The following is a 12,987-nucleotide window of genomic DNA, read 5'->3' as shown; positions in this document are numbered from 1 at the left end:
GAACTGTACAGATCCATGCGACATGGGGCTGTGCATTATGCTGCAACATGAGGTGATGGCGACGGATGATTGGCACGACAATGGGCCTCAGGATCACGTCACGGTATCTCTGTGCATTCAAATTGCCATTGATAAAACGCAATTGCGTTTGTTGTCCATAGTTTATGCCGGCCCACGGTCAAATTCTCTAAAATGACATTGAAGGCGGTTTATGGTAGAGAAATGAACTTTCAATTCTCTGGCAACAGCTCTGGTGGACATTCCTGTAGTCAGCATGTCAATTGCACACTCCCTCAAAACTTGAGACATCTGTGACATTGTGTTGTATGACAAAACTGCACATGTTAGAGTGGCCTTTTACTGTCCACAGCACAAAGTGCACAAGGTGTATGATGATCATGCTGTTTAATCAGCTTCTTGATATGACACCTGTCAGGTGGATGGATTATCTTGGCAAAGGATAAATGCTCATTAACAGGGATGTGAACAAATTTGTCCAGAACATTTGAAAGAAACAAGCTATTTGTGCTTATAGAACATTTCTGGGAATTTATATTTCAGCAACACTTTACATGTTGCGTTTATACCTTTGTTCAGTGTAATTGAACCGACGTTAATCAATTAGTTTAATTTCAGCTTAATCGCTCAGCACTAACCCCTAACTATATGTACACGTCTACTTCAATTACCTCATACCCCAGCACTTCGACTCCGTACTGGTACCCTGTGTATATAGCCTAGTTATCGTTACTCATTGTGTAATTATTCCTTGTCTTATTTTTCAATTTCAATTTTTACCCCTCTGCATTTTGGGAAAGGCCCGTAATAAAGCGTCCCACTTAGTTTACACCCGTTGCTTACGAACCATGCAACAAATACAATTGTATTTTTTCTTTAGTTCAGCATGGAGACAAATGACTAAATCTAAACCTATAGGTCTATAGAGAAAGAGCACATTTCCAACTTAGCCTTAGAGACAATATATGCAATTTATCCAGACTGTTGGCTCTAATCTGAATTCTATTGCTAAAGAGTCTGGGGCTAGGTCTAATCTAGCCTCTATTCCTAAAGAGAGGGACTTGGTAATTCTAGTCTCTATTCCTGTAGAGACAGAAGTAGCTCTCCTCTCCCCTGCTCTCTATCCCCAGTAGAGCTGGGCTGACAGGAAACACGTTGGCAGCTGTTTGGGGCTTCCAGCTGCCCGGAGTCCCAGTAGCAGATGGGGCGAAGGCATTATGACACGAATAAATTATATCCATACTTGAAGAAAAAAAGGGGGGGGGGGAAAGGGGGGGGTGCATTTATGGACATAAGCAAATTTACTGCAATATGCCACAGCTCTTGCCGAAGGAGTCTTCGAAAACATCCCCCTTGTCTGAGCTGGTTGGAGTGTGCGCAAGTATTTTCACTAAAGAGAGTAGAGAAAGAAAGGAAGGAAATTCAGAAGAATGAAAGATGAGGTCTCGTTTGTAGCGTGCTCGTTTTATCTGGGAGGCCTGCTTCTCGCTCAGAGACCAATTTTTTTTTTGTTGTTGAAGAAACCACAACTGCTGCAGTCAAATGCAAATTTCCTGTAAACAAGCGAAGAGACAGATTGGGTGCATGGTGCATGCCAAACATCACCAAGGTCACATAGAATGTGTTTATGCACATCCCCAAACAGAGGTGTGCAGAAGACAGGCTGGCCATAGAAATAGAGAGAGGCGAGAGGGGGCTTGGACTGCTGCTTTAATGGATAAACGTCTCCTCTTGCCCAGCTTCCCCGATAATCAATCACATGAATGACAATGGGCCCGGTGCACGCACACACTCACTGCATCGCTAATGTGACAGCAGCAGTGCAGAATACGATACGGACGGTATTGGGTTTCATCTCTCGGAGGGGAAGAGTGATGTGCCGGTTATTCTGGCAGCCAAAGTGCTCGCTCTCTGAGCTAAATACTCCCTGAAGGAGCAGAGCAGAGGGCGGCCACTGCTGCTGAGTGGCTGTGGTCCTTCACCACAACACCTCCAGGGTGAACAACGCCATCGCGATGCTACAAATATGGTCCTCCATTTTTCATATTCAGTATTCCTTGAAGGAAGCATAAAATATGGACAACGATGGCATTAAAAACAGTCAACTGTATAGTCTCCGGTGATGGAGAACCATTGGCTTGACCGTCTGGGGTTTGTCAATTCCTTGCAACTAGCAGACCCCTGCTCACAGGCTACGGTTATAAACCCCTGGGACCACCTGTCTTTCATCCCTGTGCAAATCAGGGTTAGGGTCAGTTTCATTTCAAACCAGAATATTTCTTTACAATGTCGGTTGTTCAATTCATTTTGATGAATTGAAATTGTTCCCAACTGATGCCAATTCAACACTGTAAAAACAAAATGGCAGGCCTGTGGCCTAAGGGTGTAAAAGACCGTAGATGCCAATCAACCAATGTCTTGTTGTGGTTTTGAGAGAGGGTGGGGGGGGTACCACGAGTCTTTTGGAGTTCGAGCACTTGAGGGACAGGGCTGAAAATCCTAAAATGGGCCTTACCATCACTGGAGGATAAGTTGGTGATCCAACAGCCCCAAAGAATAAGGCCATTGACAAACATTAACTTCATTTTCTTTTTTACTGTTTGTTGATGCCACTGTGTTAGCCAGAGGTAATCAGGTGCAGAATTCCTACAACAGCTGAATTTGAAAAGGCAGAAAGACTCCAAGGACACCTTTTCTTATTCAAAAGTACTCTTGAATTCATCTTTCAGTCTATCCCCTTGAAAACAAAACGGACTAGAGGGAGCTGAAGTGATAAACGTGCCAGCACGAGCAGTCATGGAGAAGCCCACATTTGGAAACATTAACTCCGTCAAACGGGTCCAGTTAGCTAGCATCTGCTGATTAAATCTATGGGCTTTTTAAACTCGTCCATTCTCCGAATGGGATCATAATGGACGAAATGCTACTGAAGAATGGAATCAATACTTGTAGCCTTCAACATGTGCAGGTGCAGTTTATGGCCTTCCTAAAGCTCTTTTATAACAAAATAAATATATCCGGCACCGCCAAAATGCAAAGCAATATTTTCGAACTTTGTAGGCATAAGGCAGGCAGATACATTCATAATATTCCAGGTAGCTTGGTAATCCAATGTTTCCCACATCATTGCTTTGGCAGATGGGGATATGATGAATCAGAGTAGTCTCCACAGACATACTCTGCTGCCTCCTTGACTGATGAAAAAAAAAAAAAAGGCATTGTGTCGTTCGGTTGGAAAAGTTGATTCCGCTAGGAGCGGCGAGACACAGAACACCGATATCGTCAGACCAAGCAGCAATAGTTTTTGCTCAGGCCTATAGTGATATTTACATGCGTGACATACTCTTTCTTTAGAGCATGATTGGTTCTGGTTGCTATACAGAAGAAAGTTCATGGAGCCAGTATCCATCAGCTCAGCAACCGTGACCGACTTAAAGAATAGGTAACCCTGTGCAGCGTGGACTAGACAAGGATGGTGCCGATATTCGATTAAATCAAATATTGTGATATTTGACAGTGACAATATATTGTGCATGACTATATCAATTTGAACTTTACAAATCCAAACTGCAGTTTTAGCAGTTAGGCTGTATCAAATATGTTGAAAATGACTCCTAAATTAATCAACTAATACCCTGACTACACCGCTCAAAAATAAATGTAGGAATATATGTTATTCAATTATTGCACCCACTGCGCGCGCCAAGGGCTAAAATAGAAGTTGTTCCTATTTCTGATGCAGATCTCGCTGAAAGTCCTGCCTCTCCCATCTCCTCATTGTGTTATAGAAGCAAGTACCCATGTGCCATCTCCTCATCCTCACCCACCCACGTGGGTGATTGAAAGCCTAACCGTTTTGCCGGTTGTCGTGATAATACTATGAAAGTTTAGATGCGATCACCATATAAGTTCAACGATGAAAAAGCCTGGAAGGAGGAGAGATGACTAGAAACGAGTCGGTTGACCGTTTTATGTGTGGATTAATTGTCGTAGTAGAGGACCTTGTGCATTTCAGGTAAAATAACAACTCAATGTTTATATCCCAGGACAAATTAGCTAGCAACAGCAAGCTAGCTAAATAGGACAAATTAGCTAGCAAGTGCAAGCTAACTAGCTAAATTGCCATACATGTTTAATGCTTTCGACCTGTCCCCAAATTAATGTCATTGGTTCAGAGTTTGTTTTGATATTTTAACCTGCGTGTCGTGATCACGTTTGGTGTAGGGGGACAAAATAAATTTATTCCCGATATTTAACACCATGTACTTTATAGGTTTTCAGATGTGAGAACAGGAAGAACAGCACAACAATCCCAACCCCTTATTCCTCCACCCACCAAGGCATCATACAAAGATATCACAGAAAAGTAAAGACAAAAAAATTGATAATGAAGAAAAAAAATCTATATCACAATATGGCCACTAGATCAGACATGACTTTTGTCGAGACCCAAGCACAGTGCACCTAACCTTTTCTAGAGGCAGAGATGACATCACCTCCTTAACCCACTGCATAAAGGAAGTTGGCTTTGCAGACTTCCAGAAAAAGAGGACAAGGCAGAGAGCTAGCAGTGAGGCAAATGCTGTTGCATTCACCTGATGCGTGGTAACATTCTGATCTAGGGGAATTACTCCAAAGTTAGCTGAACAGGTTGGGGTTAATAGTTACACATACAGTAGCAGTCAAATGTTTGGACACACCTACACAAGGGTTTCTTTATTTTTACTATATTGTAGAATAGTTAAGACATCAAAACCATCTAATAACCCATGGAATCATGTAGTAACCGAAAAAGTGTTAAACAAATCAAAATATGTTTTATTTTTGAGATTCTCGAAGTAGCCACCCTTTGCCTTGATGGAAGCTTTGCACATTCTTGGCATTTTCTCAACCAGCTTCATGAGGAATACTTTCCCAACAGTCTTGAAGAAGTTCCCACATATGCTGAGCACTGGTTGGCTGCTTTTTTCTTCACTCTGCAGTCCAAATCATCCCAAACCATCTCAATTTGGTGTTGGAGGGCCAGTAGGAGGCACTCTTTCCTCTGGTCTAAACAAAGATCCCAATGCCCCAGGGCAGTGATTGGGGACACTGCTCTGTGTAGGGTGCCGTCTTTCGGATGGGACGTTAAACGGGTGTCCTGACTCTCTGAGGTCATTAAAGATCCCATGGCACTTATCGTAAGAGTAGGGGTGTTAACCCCGGTGTCCTGGCTAAATTCCCAATCTGGCCCTCAACCATCACGGTCACCTAATAATCCCCAGTTTACAATTGGCTCATTCATCCCCCTCCTCTCCCCTGTAACTATTCCCCAGGTCGTTGCTGCAAATGAGAACGTGTTCTCAGTCAACTTACCTGGTAAAATAACGGTAAAATAAAAAAAAAATAAAAAAAATTGGTGTGGAGACCAGGTCATCTGATGCAGCACTCACTCTCCTTGGTCAAATAGCCCTTACACAGCATGAAGGTGTATTTTGGGACATTGTCCTGTTGAAAAACAAAATTATTGTCCCACTAAGCCCAAACCAGATGGGATGGCGTATCACTGCAGAATGCTATGGTAGCTATGCTGGTTAAGTGTGGCTTGAATTCTAAATCAATCACAGACAGCGTCACCAGCAAAGCACCCCCACACAACCAAAAATCTCAAATTTGGACTCAGACCAAAGGACAGATTTCTACCAGTCTAATGTCCATTGCTCGTGTTTCTTGGACCAAGCATGTCTCTTCTTATTGGTGTCCTTTAGTAGTGGTTTCTTTGCAGCAATTCGCCCATGAAGGCCTGATTCATGCCATCTCCTCTGACAGTTGATGTTGAGATGTGTCTGTTACTTGAACTCTGAAGCATTTATTTGGGCTGCAATTTCCGAGGCAGGTAACGCTAATGAACTTAACCTCTGCAGCAGAGGTAACTCTGGGTCTTCAATTCCTGTGGCAGTCCTCATGAGAGCCAGTTTCATCATAGCGCTTGATGGTTTTTGCGACTGCACTTGAAGTTCTTGACATTTTCCGTATTGACTGACCTTCATGTCTTAAAGTAATGATGGACTGTCGTTTCTCTTTGCTTATTTGAGCTGTTCTTGCCATAATATGGACATGGTCATTTACCAAATAGGGCTACCTTCGGTAAACCACCCCTACAGTGTCACAACTGATTGCCTCAAACACTTTAAGGAAAGAAATTACACAAATGAACAAGGCACACCTGTTAATTGAAATGCATTCCAGGTGACTACCTCATGAAGCTGGTTGAGAGAATGCCAAGAGTGTGCAAACCTGTCATCATGGCAAAGGGCGGCAATTTGAAGAATCTAATATAAAATATATTTTTTTAATTGTTTAACACTTTTTTGGTTACTACATGATTCCATGTGTTATTTCATAGTTTTGATGTCTTCACTACTATTCTACAATGTAGAAAAAAGTAAAAATAAAGATAAACCCTGGAATGAGTAGGTGTCCAAACTTTTGACTGGTACTGTAAGTGAGATTTTAAAAAAGCATTAAAAAAAGGGGGGTCCCAGAAACAAATCAAAGATTGGCATGACCGAAACGTTTCCCACAGTCATTCGACTCTGGTGGCATCTCAAACACTTGGATGTATTTTTGCCAATCTGTCATTTGAGTAATTGAGACGGTGCAAAGGCTTGAACTTACATGCCTTATGCAAAATGATGTGTGGATGTGCCACATACTATGTTGCCATGTGTCATCGTGTAGCTTGCCACCCATGGTCTTGCTCCCATGGTGATTTTGTATTTGCCCAGGAAGGCAGATTAATGTTCTGTATTATGTCCTATAATCTGAAAATTGTGCCCTTCAGATAGATGTTAAGATCTGCGCACCTCTCAACTGGACAATTAGGAGGGCTCGAGTGGAAATGCATTTTAGCAAAGCAGAGTTTGGAGGTACATTAATAAAAAAAAGTTGTGGGAACGTTATGGTCAACCCTCAGAATATCAAATGAGACAAATGTGTTATCAACAAATAGGTCACTAATAAACACCAGACCGTTCCTATGCCAGAATTGAAATGCTGTGTCAATCTGCGATGATGAAAAGACAATTAGAACATTAAATGGGGAGAAGCAGATTGCATGTTTTAGGCTAAAGTGATTTCGGAAATTGGGACGAGATTTTAAAGTAGTTCTTGACGAAAGGATTTAAAACATGGGGTGCCGAGGTTCATTGGCAGTGGGGAGCACAGCAACAAGACAGAAGAAGTTGGAAGCCTTGACTATCTCCGTGGAAGCCCAAGTTGGACCATCCTTGTTTTCAAATGTAGAAACGCAATAAACACATTTAGATAGTGTATTCAGAAAATATTCAGACCCCTTGACTTATTCCATATTTTGTAAAGTTACAGCCTCATTCTAAAATTGATTAAATTGCTTTTCCACACATCAATCTACATTCAACTCCACATAATGACAAAGCAAAAAGATGTTTAGAAATATTTGCTAATGTATTAATAATATAAAACTGAAATCTCACATTTACATAAGTATTTCAGACCCTTTACTCAATACTTTGTTGAAGCAACTTTGGCAGCGATAACATCCTCGAGTCTTCTTGGGTATGATGCTACAAGCTTGGCATACCTGTATTTGAAGAGTTTCTCCCATTCTTCTCTGCAGATCCTCTCAAGCTCTGTCAGGTTGGATGGGGAGCGTCGCTGCACAGCTATTTTCAGGTCTCACCAGAGATGTTCGATCGGGTTCAAGTCCGGGCTCTGGCTTGGCCACTCAAGGACATTGAGACCTGTCCCGAAGCCACTCCTACGTTGTCTTGGCTTTGTGCTTAGGGTCGTTGTCCTGCTGGAAGGTGAACCTTCACCCCATCCTGAGGTCCTGAGCGCTCTGGAGCAGGTTTTTTAAAAATCAAGGATCTCTGTACTTTGCACCAGTCATCTATCCCTTGATCCTGACTAGTCTCTCAGTCCCTGCCGCTGAAAAACATTCCCACAGCATTATGCTGCCACCACACTTCGCCGTAGGGATGGTGCCAGGTTCCCTCCAGACATGATGCTTGGCATTCAGGCCAAAGAGTTCAATCTTGGTTTCATCAGACCAGAGAATCTTGATTATCGCCGCTACCATAAAGGCCTGATTGGTGGAGTGCTGCAGAGATGTTTGTCCTTCTAGAAGGTTCTCCAATCTCCACAGAGGAACGCTGGAGCTCTGACAGAGTGCCCATCAGGTTCTTGGTCACCTCCCCGACCAAGGCCCTTCTCCCCCGATTGCTCAGTTTGGCCAGGCAGCCAGGTCTAGGAAGAGTCTTGGTGGTTCCAAACTTCTCCCATTTAAGAATGATGGAGACCACTGTTCTTGGGGACCTTCAATGCCGCAGAATTTTTTGTACCCCTTCCACAGATCTGTGCCTCGACACAATCATGTCTCGGAGCTCTACGGACAATTCCATCGACCTCATGGCTTGGTTTTTGCTCTGACATGCACTGTCAATTGTGGGACCTTAGACAGGCGTGTGCCTTTCCAAATCACATCCAATCAATTGAATTTACCACAGGTGGACTCCAATCAAGTCGTAGAAACATCTCAAGGATGATTCAATGGAAACAGGATGCACCTGAGCTCAATTTCAAGTCTCACAGCAAAGGGTCGGAATACTTAAGGTATGTTTATATGAATAAATTAGCCAAAATGACAAAAAAAAACAGTTATCGTTTTGTCATAATGGGGTAGTGTGTAGATTGAAGATTTTATAATTTTATTTATCCATTTTATAATAAGACTAACGTAAGGAAAGGGTCTGAATACTTTCCGAATGAACTGTATACGAGTAGGCTAATCAGGCTATATCATTTTGACAATTTAATTACATTTACTTTAGGGGAACCGTAGCTTATGACGCGCCACCTTTGTCTGTAGCGCACTTGTGATTGAGTTTTCAAAACGGTCACTGGATTGCTTCTTTAAAAAAAGTTTTGTTTTAAATCGCATTGCAGCTCAAATTGCATTTCCATCTACACAAAGACTGTCAGCAAAGCTAACGAAAGCCTAACGGCTACACAAAGTGGTAGACCTACAGGACCATATGCGCACTTCAGAAAGCTGGTTTATGTTTGGTCAATTGCACATTACTGTTAGAATAAATCATAATAAAAAAACGCCATCAAGGTACAAACATATGAAAAAAAAACACCCTTTATGACCAATTAAAAATGTGTGTCGCACTGCCAAGTCAAACGCCCGCAAACGTGACTGTTTTGGTCGCGATATCGAACCCTGCATAACCATATTACAGCAGCCAGGGCAGACACGGCTGGGAGCTAAAGGAGCTGCTGACTGTCAGGAACCCTATTACCATATTAGAGAGTAGTGATGCAGAGTTGAGAGCTGAAGAGCCAGACACTGCTACCGCGACCGGGGGGGAAATCAGATCCACCACAGGAACAATAACGCCATCATGGTCTTGACGTCCTCGGGCGCATTTCCCTCAGCCAGCCTAACATATAACGGGGTTACGTTCTTGTAGCCAGGAACCGAAGCACACCGAAGCGATGCTATGAGGCTTAACTGTGTGCCTAACATCTAGGTCATTCGCGTTGGGCAAATTAACTCTGACATCTTAAATGTCAACCACAAAACTCCCTAATAGGAGTCCCCGGTACCAGGGGGATGGGGCGAGGGGGCCACTACTGGTAAAGGGGAAGAGGAGTGGAGAGTGGTGATGGTGTGAATGAGGAAGAGGACTAATAGAGATGCTAAGTGTTGGATGCGTGTGCTGCCACAGGGCAGCCATTGTATGTGAATGGGTTTGCAGGGAAAGGGGCTTTGAGCACAAAACAAGCTAATGGAAGCCAGGACACACACACACAGCAAACTATTGAGAGCTGGTAACCTCCACTCCCCACTGGCTCCCCCCTATCCTCCCCTGCCCCCCTTTCCCCTCTTTCCCCTCTTCTCTCTCCCTCCCGACAGGGCACATCCTGCTGTACACCATTAACTCACGCATGAGTCCTTCGAGACAGACAAGGCAAACACACAGAGAGCAGAACGAGAGAGAGAGAGCAGAGAGAAAAGAGCGAGACATGGAAAACAACAGGATAGGGTGCATGGATAGAGGGGGGAAGAGTAAAAGATAGAGGGGCAGACAACGAGAGAGAGAGAGAATTAAACAAACAAGAGAGGGAAGTGAGGATGGAATAGAGAGAGCAGAGCGGGCGGAAAGAGAGCAGACGGGGGAGGAGAGAGATGCTTAGAGAGCAGGAAGGGAGTATTCCCCCTCAGAGAGAGGGGGTGGGGATGGGAGGGGGATAGGAGATTAGTACTGTGGCGCCTGGGTCTTGGGGAGGGCCAGGATATGCAGTGGAGAGGAAACAAACCGCTGTAAAAATCCATTTCCCACACACACCTCAAAACTCCCATTCAACCTCCACCCAGAAACCACTGAGTTTTTAAATGTCACAGACCCCCCCCCCCCCCCCACACACACAAATACCCCACGCACATGAAAACAAACCCACAAAAACACCGACACACAAACCTCAACATCAAAGGAAACTCACCTGAATGTGAGGCACTTTCTGGGGGGTTGGAGGCGACTGGTGTGGCGGTGGCGCCCAGGGTGGCTGGTTGGGTGGAGAGTTCTGGTGGTGGGGGCCGGCCAGGTGCGTCTGGGCCTGCGACGGGGGCAAAGCAGCCTGGGCGGGGTGCACCTGCTGCAGCTGCTGGAAGGCCATGGGAGGAGGCTGCAGCTGCTGCCCAGGTCTGGGAGCCTGTTGCTGGAGAGGGAGCAGCCGCTGGTCCTGGGGTCCTGGAGGCTCACCGTGGGCCATGGGACCTGGAGGTCTCACCTGGCCGAGTGGGACTCGCTGGTTAGGGGGCATGCCGGGGTAGAGCTGCTGGCCCGGGGGCATGTGGGGGTGCTGCTGCGGGTGGGAAGTGTGCTGAGTGTGGTGTTGCAGGTGGGGGTGTGGCTGCTGAGCACCCATGGGAGTGGGGTTTCTCTGGGGGGGGGCCATGGGGTTAGGGGGCTGGAGTGGGACTCCTGGGTAGCCCCCTACCTCTGGAGCCAGGCCGGCACTAGGGGGGCGGCCCTGTTGAGGCGGAGGTGTGCCCCCAGGGGTTCCCATGCCCCTCATTGGGGACATGGAGGGGGGAGAGCCGTAAGATCCCTGAGGCGGTGTGGGGAGGTGGGGCTGCTGTTGGGGGGTGGCCTGTGCCTGGGAGGGGTGCATGGGCTGGGAAGGGTGCATAGGCTGTCCGGTGATTTGGTTGGGGTGGACAGGCTGCTGGTGTACCTGGGGGCCCGTGTAGCGCTGTGGGGGTCCACCTACATTGGGGTAGCGCTGGACCTGGGCTGGCCCCATGGCGTTACTGTTGTTGCTGGTGCTGCTGAGGCTCATGACGGGACTCATCCCTGCACTGCCGGCTAATCCCTGATTAAGGTTGCCGTACTGGGGGTAGGGGGGGTATTGCCCTGAGCTGGTTACAGCACCAGGGGGGGCTGCCTGGCCGTGCATGTTGAACCCCATGTTCTGGTGGGGCCTCCCGGCCAGGACCTGCTGCTGGCGAGAGGGGCTGTGGGGGAAGCGAGGGGTGTGGGAGGCCATGGGTTCCTGGCTGGGCCGGTGGAGGAACTGCTGGGCAGGCGGTTGCTGCTGTGGAGGCTGCTGTTGCTGGGCTGGGTGGCGCATGGGGGGACCTGTCATGCTGGGGTTCTGCTGGAGCCCCACGTGGCCCATGTAGTGGCTGGGCTCCTGGCCCATACCTTGGGGGAAGTGGTTGATCCTAGGAGGCGTCTGAGTCTGGCCAGAGTGGCCCTGCATGGTCGCATAGTCGGCCCGGCCCATGTAGGGGCCCATCTGGTGGCCGTGGCCCTGGGGCCCTGAGGGTCCGTGTTGTTGGTGGGAGGGGGCCTGGGTTGCAGCCTGTTGCTGCTGGAATGGAGGCCTTCCCTGCCCGGGGCCAGCCTGGGGGCCCCACACGGCTCCTCCGTCAGGGAATGGCTGGCCGCGCCCATCACCCTGCGCTCCAGAATAGACGTGGTGCCCCCCTCTAGGTTGTTGGGGATTGTTGTGGTAGCGCGAATGTGGGGACGCCATGCCGTTGACGACGGGCCCGTTGCCCAACATCCGGCCCTGCTGCTGCTCGTAGCCCGCGAAGGGGTCGTAGGGGTGGCCCATCTTGGGCTGTCCGGGAACGGCCTGCGAGGGGTGGTGGAGGGAGTTGGAGGAGAGCGAACCGTAGCCCTGGTGCTCGTGGGGCATCTGCTGCCCCATGGGGTTGGGCTGGCCCTGGGGGAAGCCACAGTCCCCCAGGCCCTCCAGCCCGTCCGAGAACAGGTTGGCGTCGTCCCCGAACAGGCTCAACATCCCTGGGTCGGCCATGGCTGCTGGGGACCTGGCGGCTGGGGGGAGCGGAGCTCCAGGGAATCTGCGCTCACACAGAGGTGGATGTCCTCAAAGCCACTAATCCGCTAACTAATCTGCAGCATGTCACTCCATATTTCCCTAATTCTCTCAGAGAATGAGAACGCAGTGTCAGGCAAAGCCAGGTTATGGGACCTGGAGGGAGGGAGAGAGGTAGGAAGAGGACAGAGAAAGGGAAGAGAGAGATAGGAACATTAGAATCGGCTATATCAGGTCAATTGTGCAACGCTACTCCTGTTCTTTAACCTCCTAACTGAAATAGATTTCTTAAAAAGTGGCACATGTTTAGCAGTTTAATCAGTTGTAAACGCCCCCCCCCCCATAGCCCTTTCATCCCCATCCCCCACCACCCCATCCCACCTCTGTTTCCATTTACTTTCAAACAAAAGATTTTCTTCCAACACACACACACACCAAGCCTAAACTCATTCATTCTTTAGAATGGGTTGTTGGTTGGAAAAGAACAAAGGCCTGGGCAGAAGCAGGGGTGTTTAAACAGCAGCAGCTGCCAGATCAGCCCAGCAGATGTGAGAATACAAGGAGGGGAGCCACCTGCTCAAGCGTGTGTGTGTTTTG

General features: G+C 47.2%; 1 protein-coding gene across 2 annotated transcripts in view; it reads right to left on the bottom strand.

Moving 5' to 3' along the window:
• The window catches only part of chd7 (chromodomain helicase DNA binding protein 7), an 83,480-nt gene that overhangs the window by 51,689 nt on the left and 18,804 nt on the right, over nt 1–12,987 (bottom strand). For both annotated transcript variants that reach the window (XM_071362218.1, XM_071362217.1), the window contains exon 2: nt 10,546–12,546. In XM_071362218.1, the coding sequence (XP_071218319.1) occupies nt 10,546–12,369 (1,824 nt within the window). In that variant the 5' untranslated portion in view covers nt 12,370–12,546. The remainder of the gene's footprint in view (nt 1–10,545; nt 12,547–12,987) is intronic.

The sequence above is a fragment of the Salvelinus alpinus genome, chromosome 23 (assembly GCF_045679555.1).
Source record: "Salvelinus alpinus chromosome 23, SLU_Salpinus.1, whole genome shotgun sequence".
NCBI classification, from domain to species: Eukaryota; Metazoa; Chordata; class Actinopteri; order Salmoniformes; family Salmonidae; genus Salvelinus; species Salvelinus alpinus.
The sequence above is the reverse complement of the archived record's forward strand: the minus strand, read 5'-3'. Positions and strand labels throughout refer to the sequence as shown.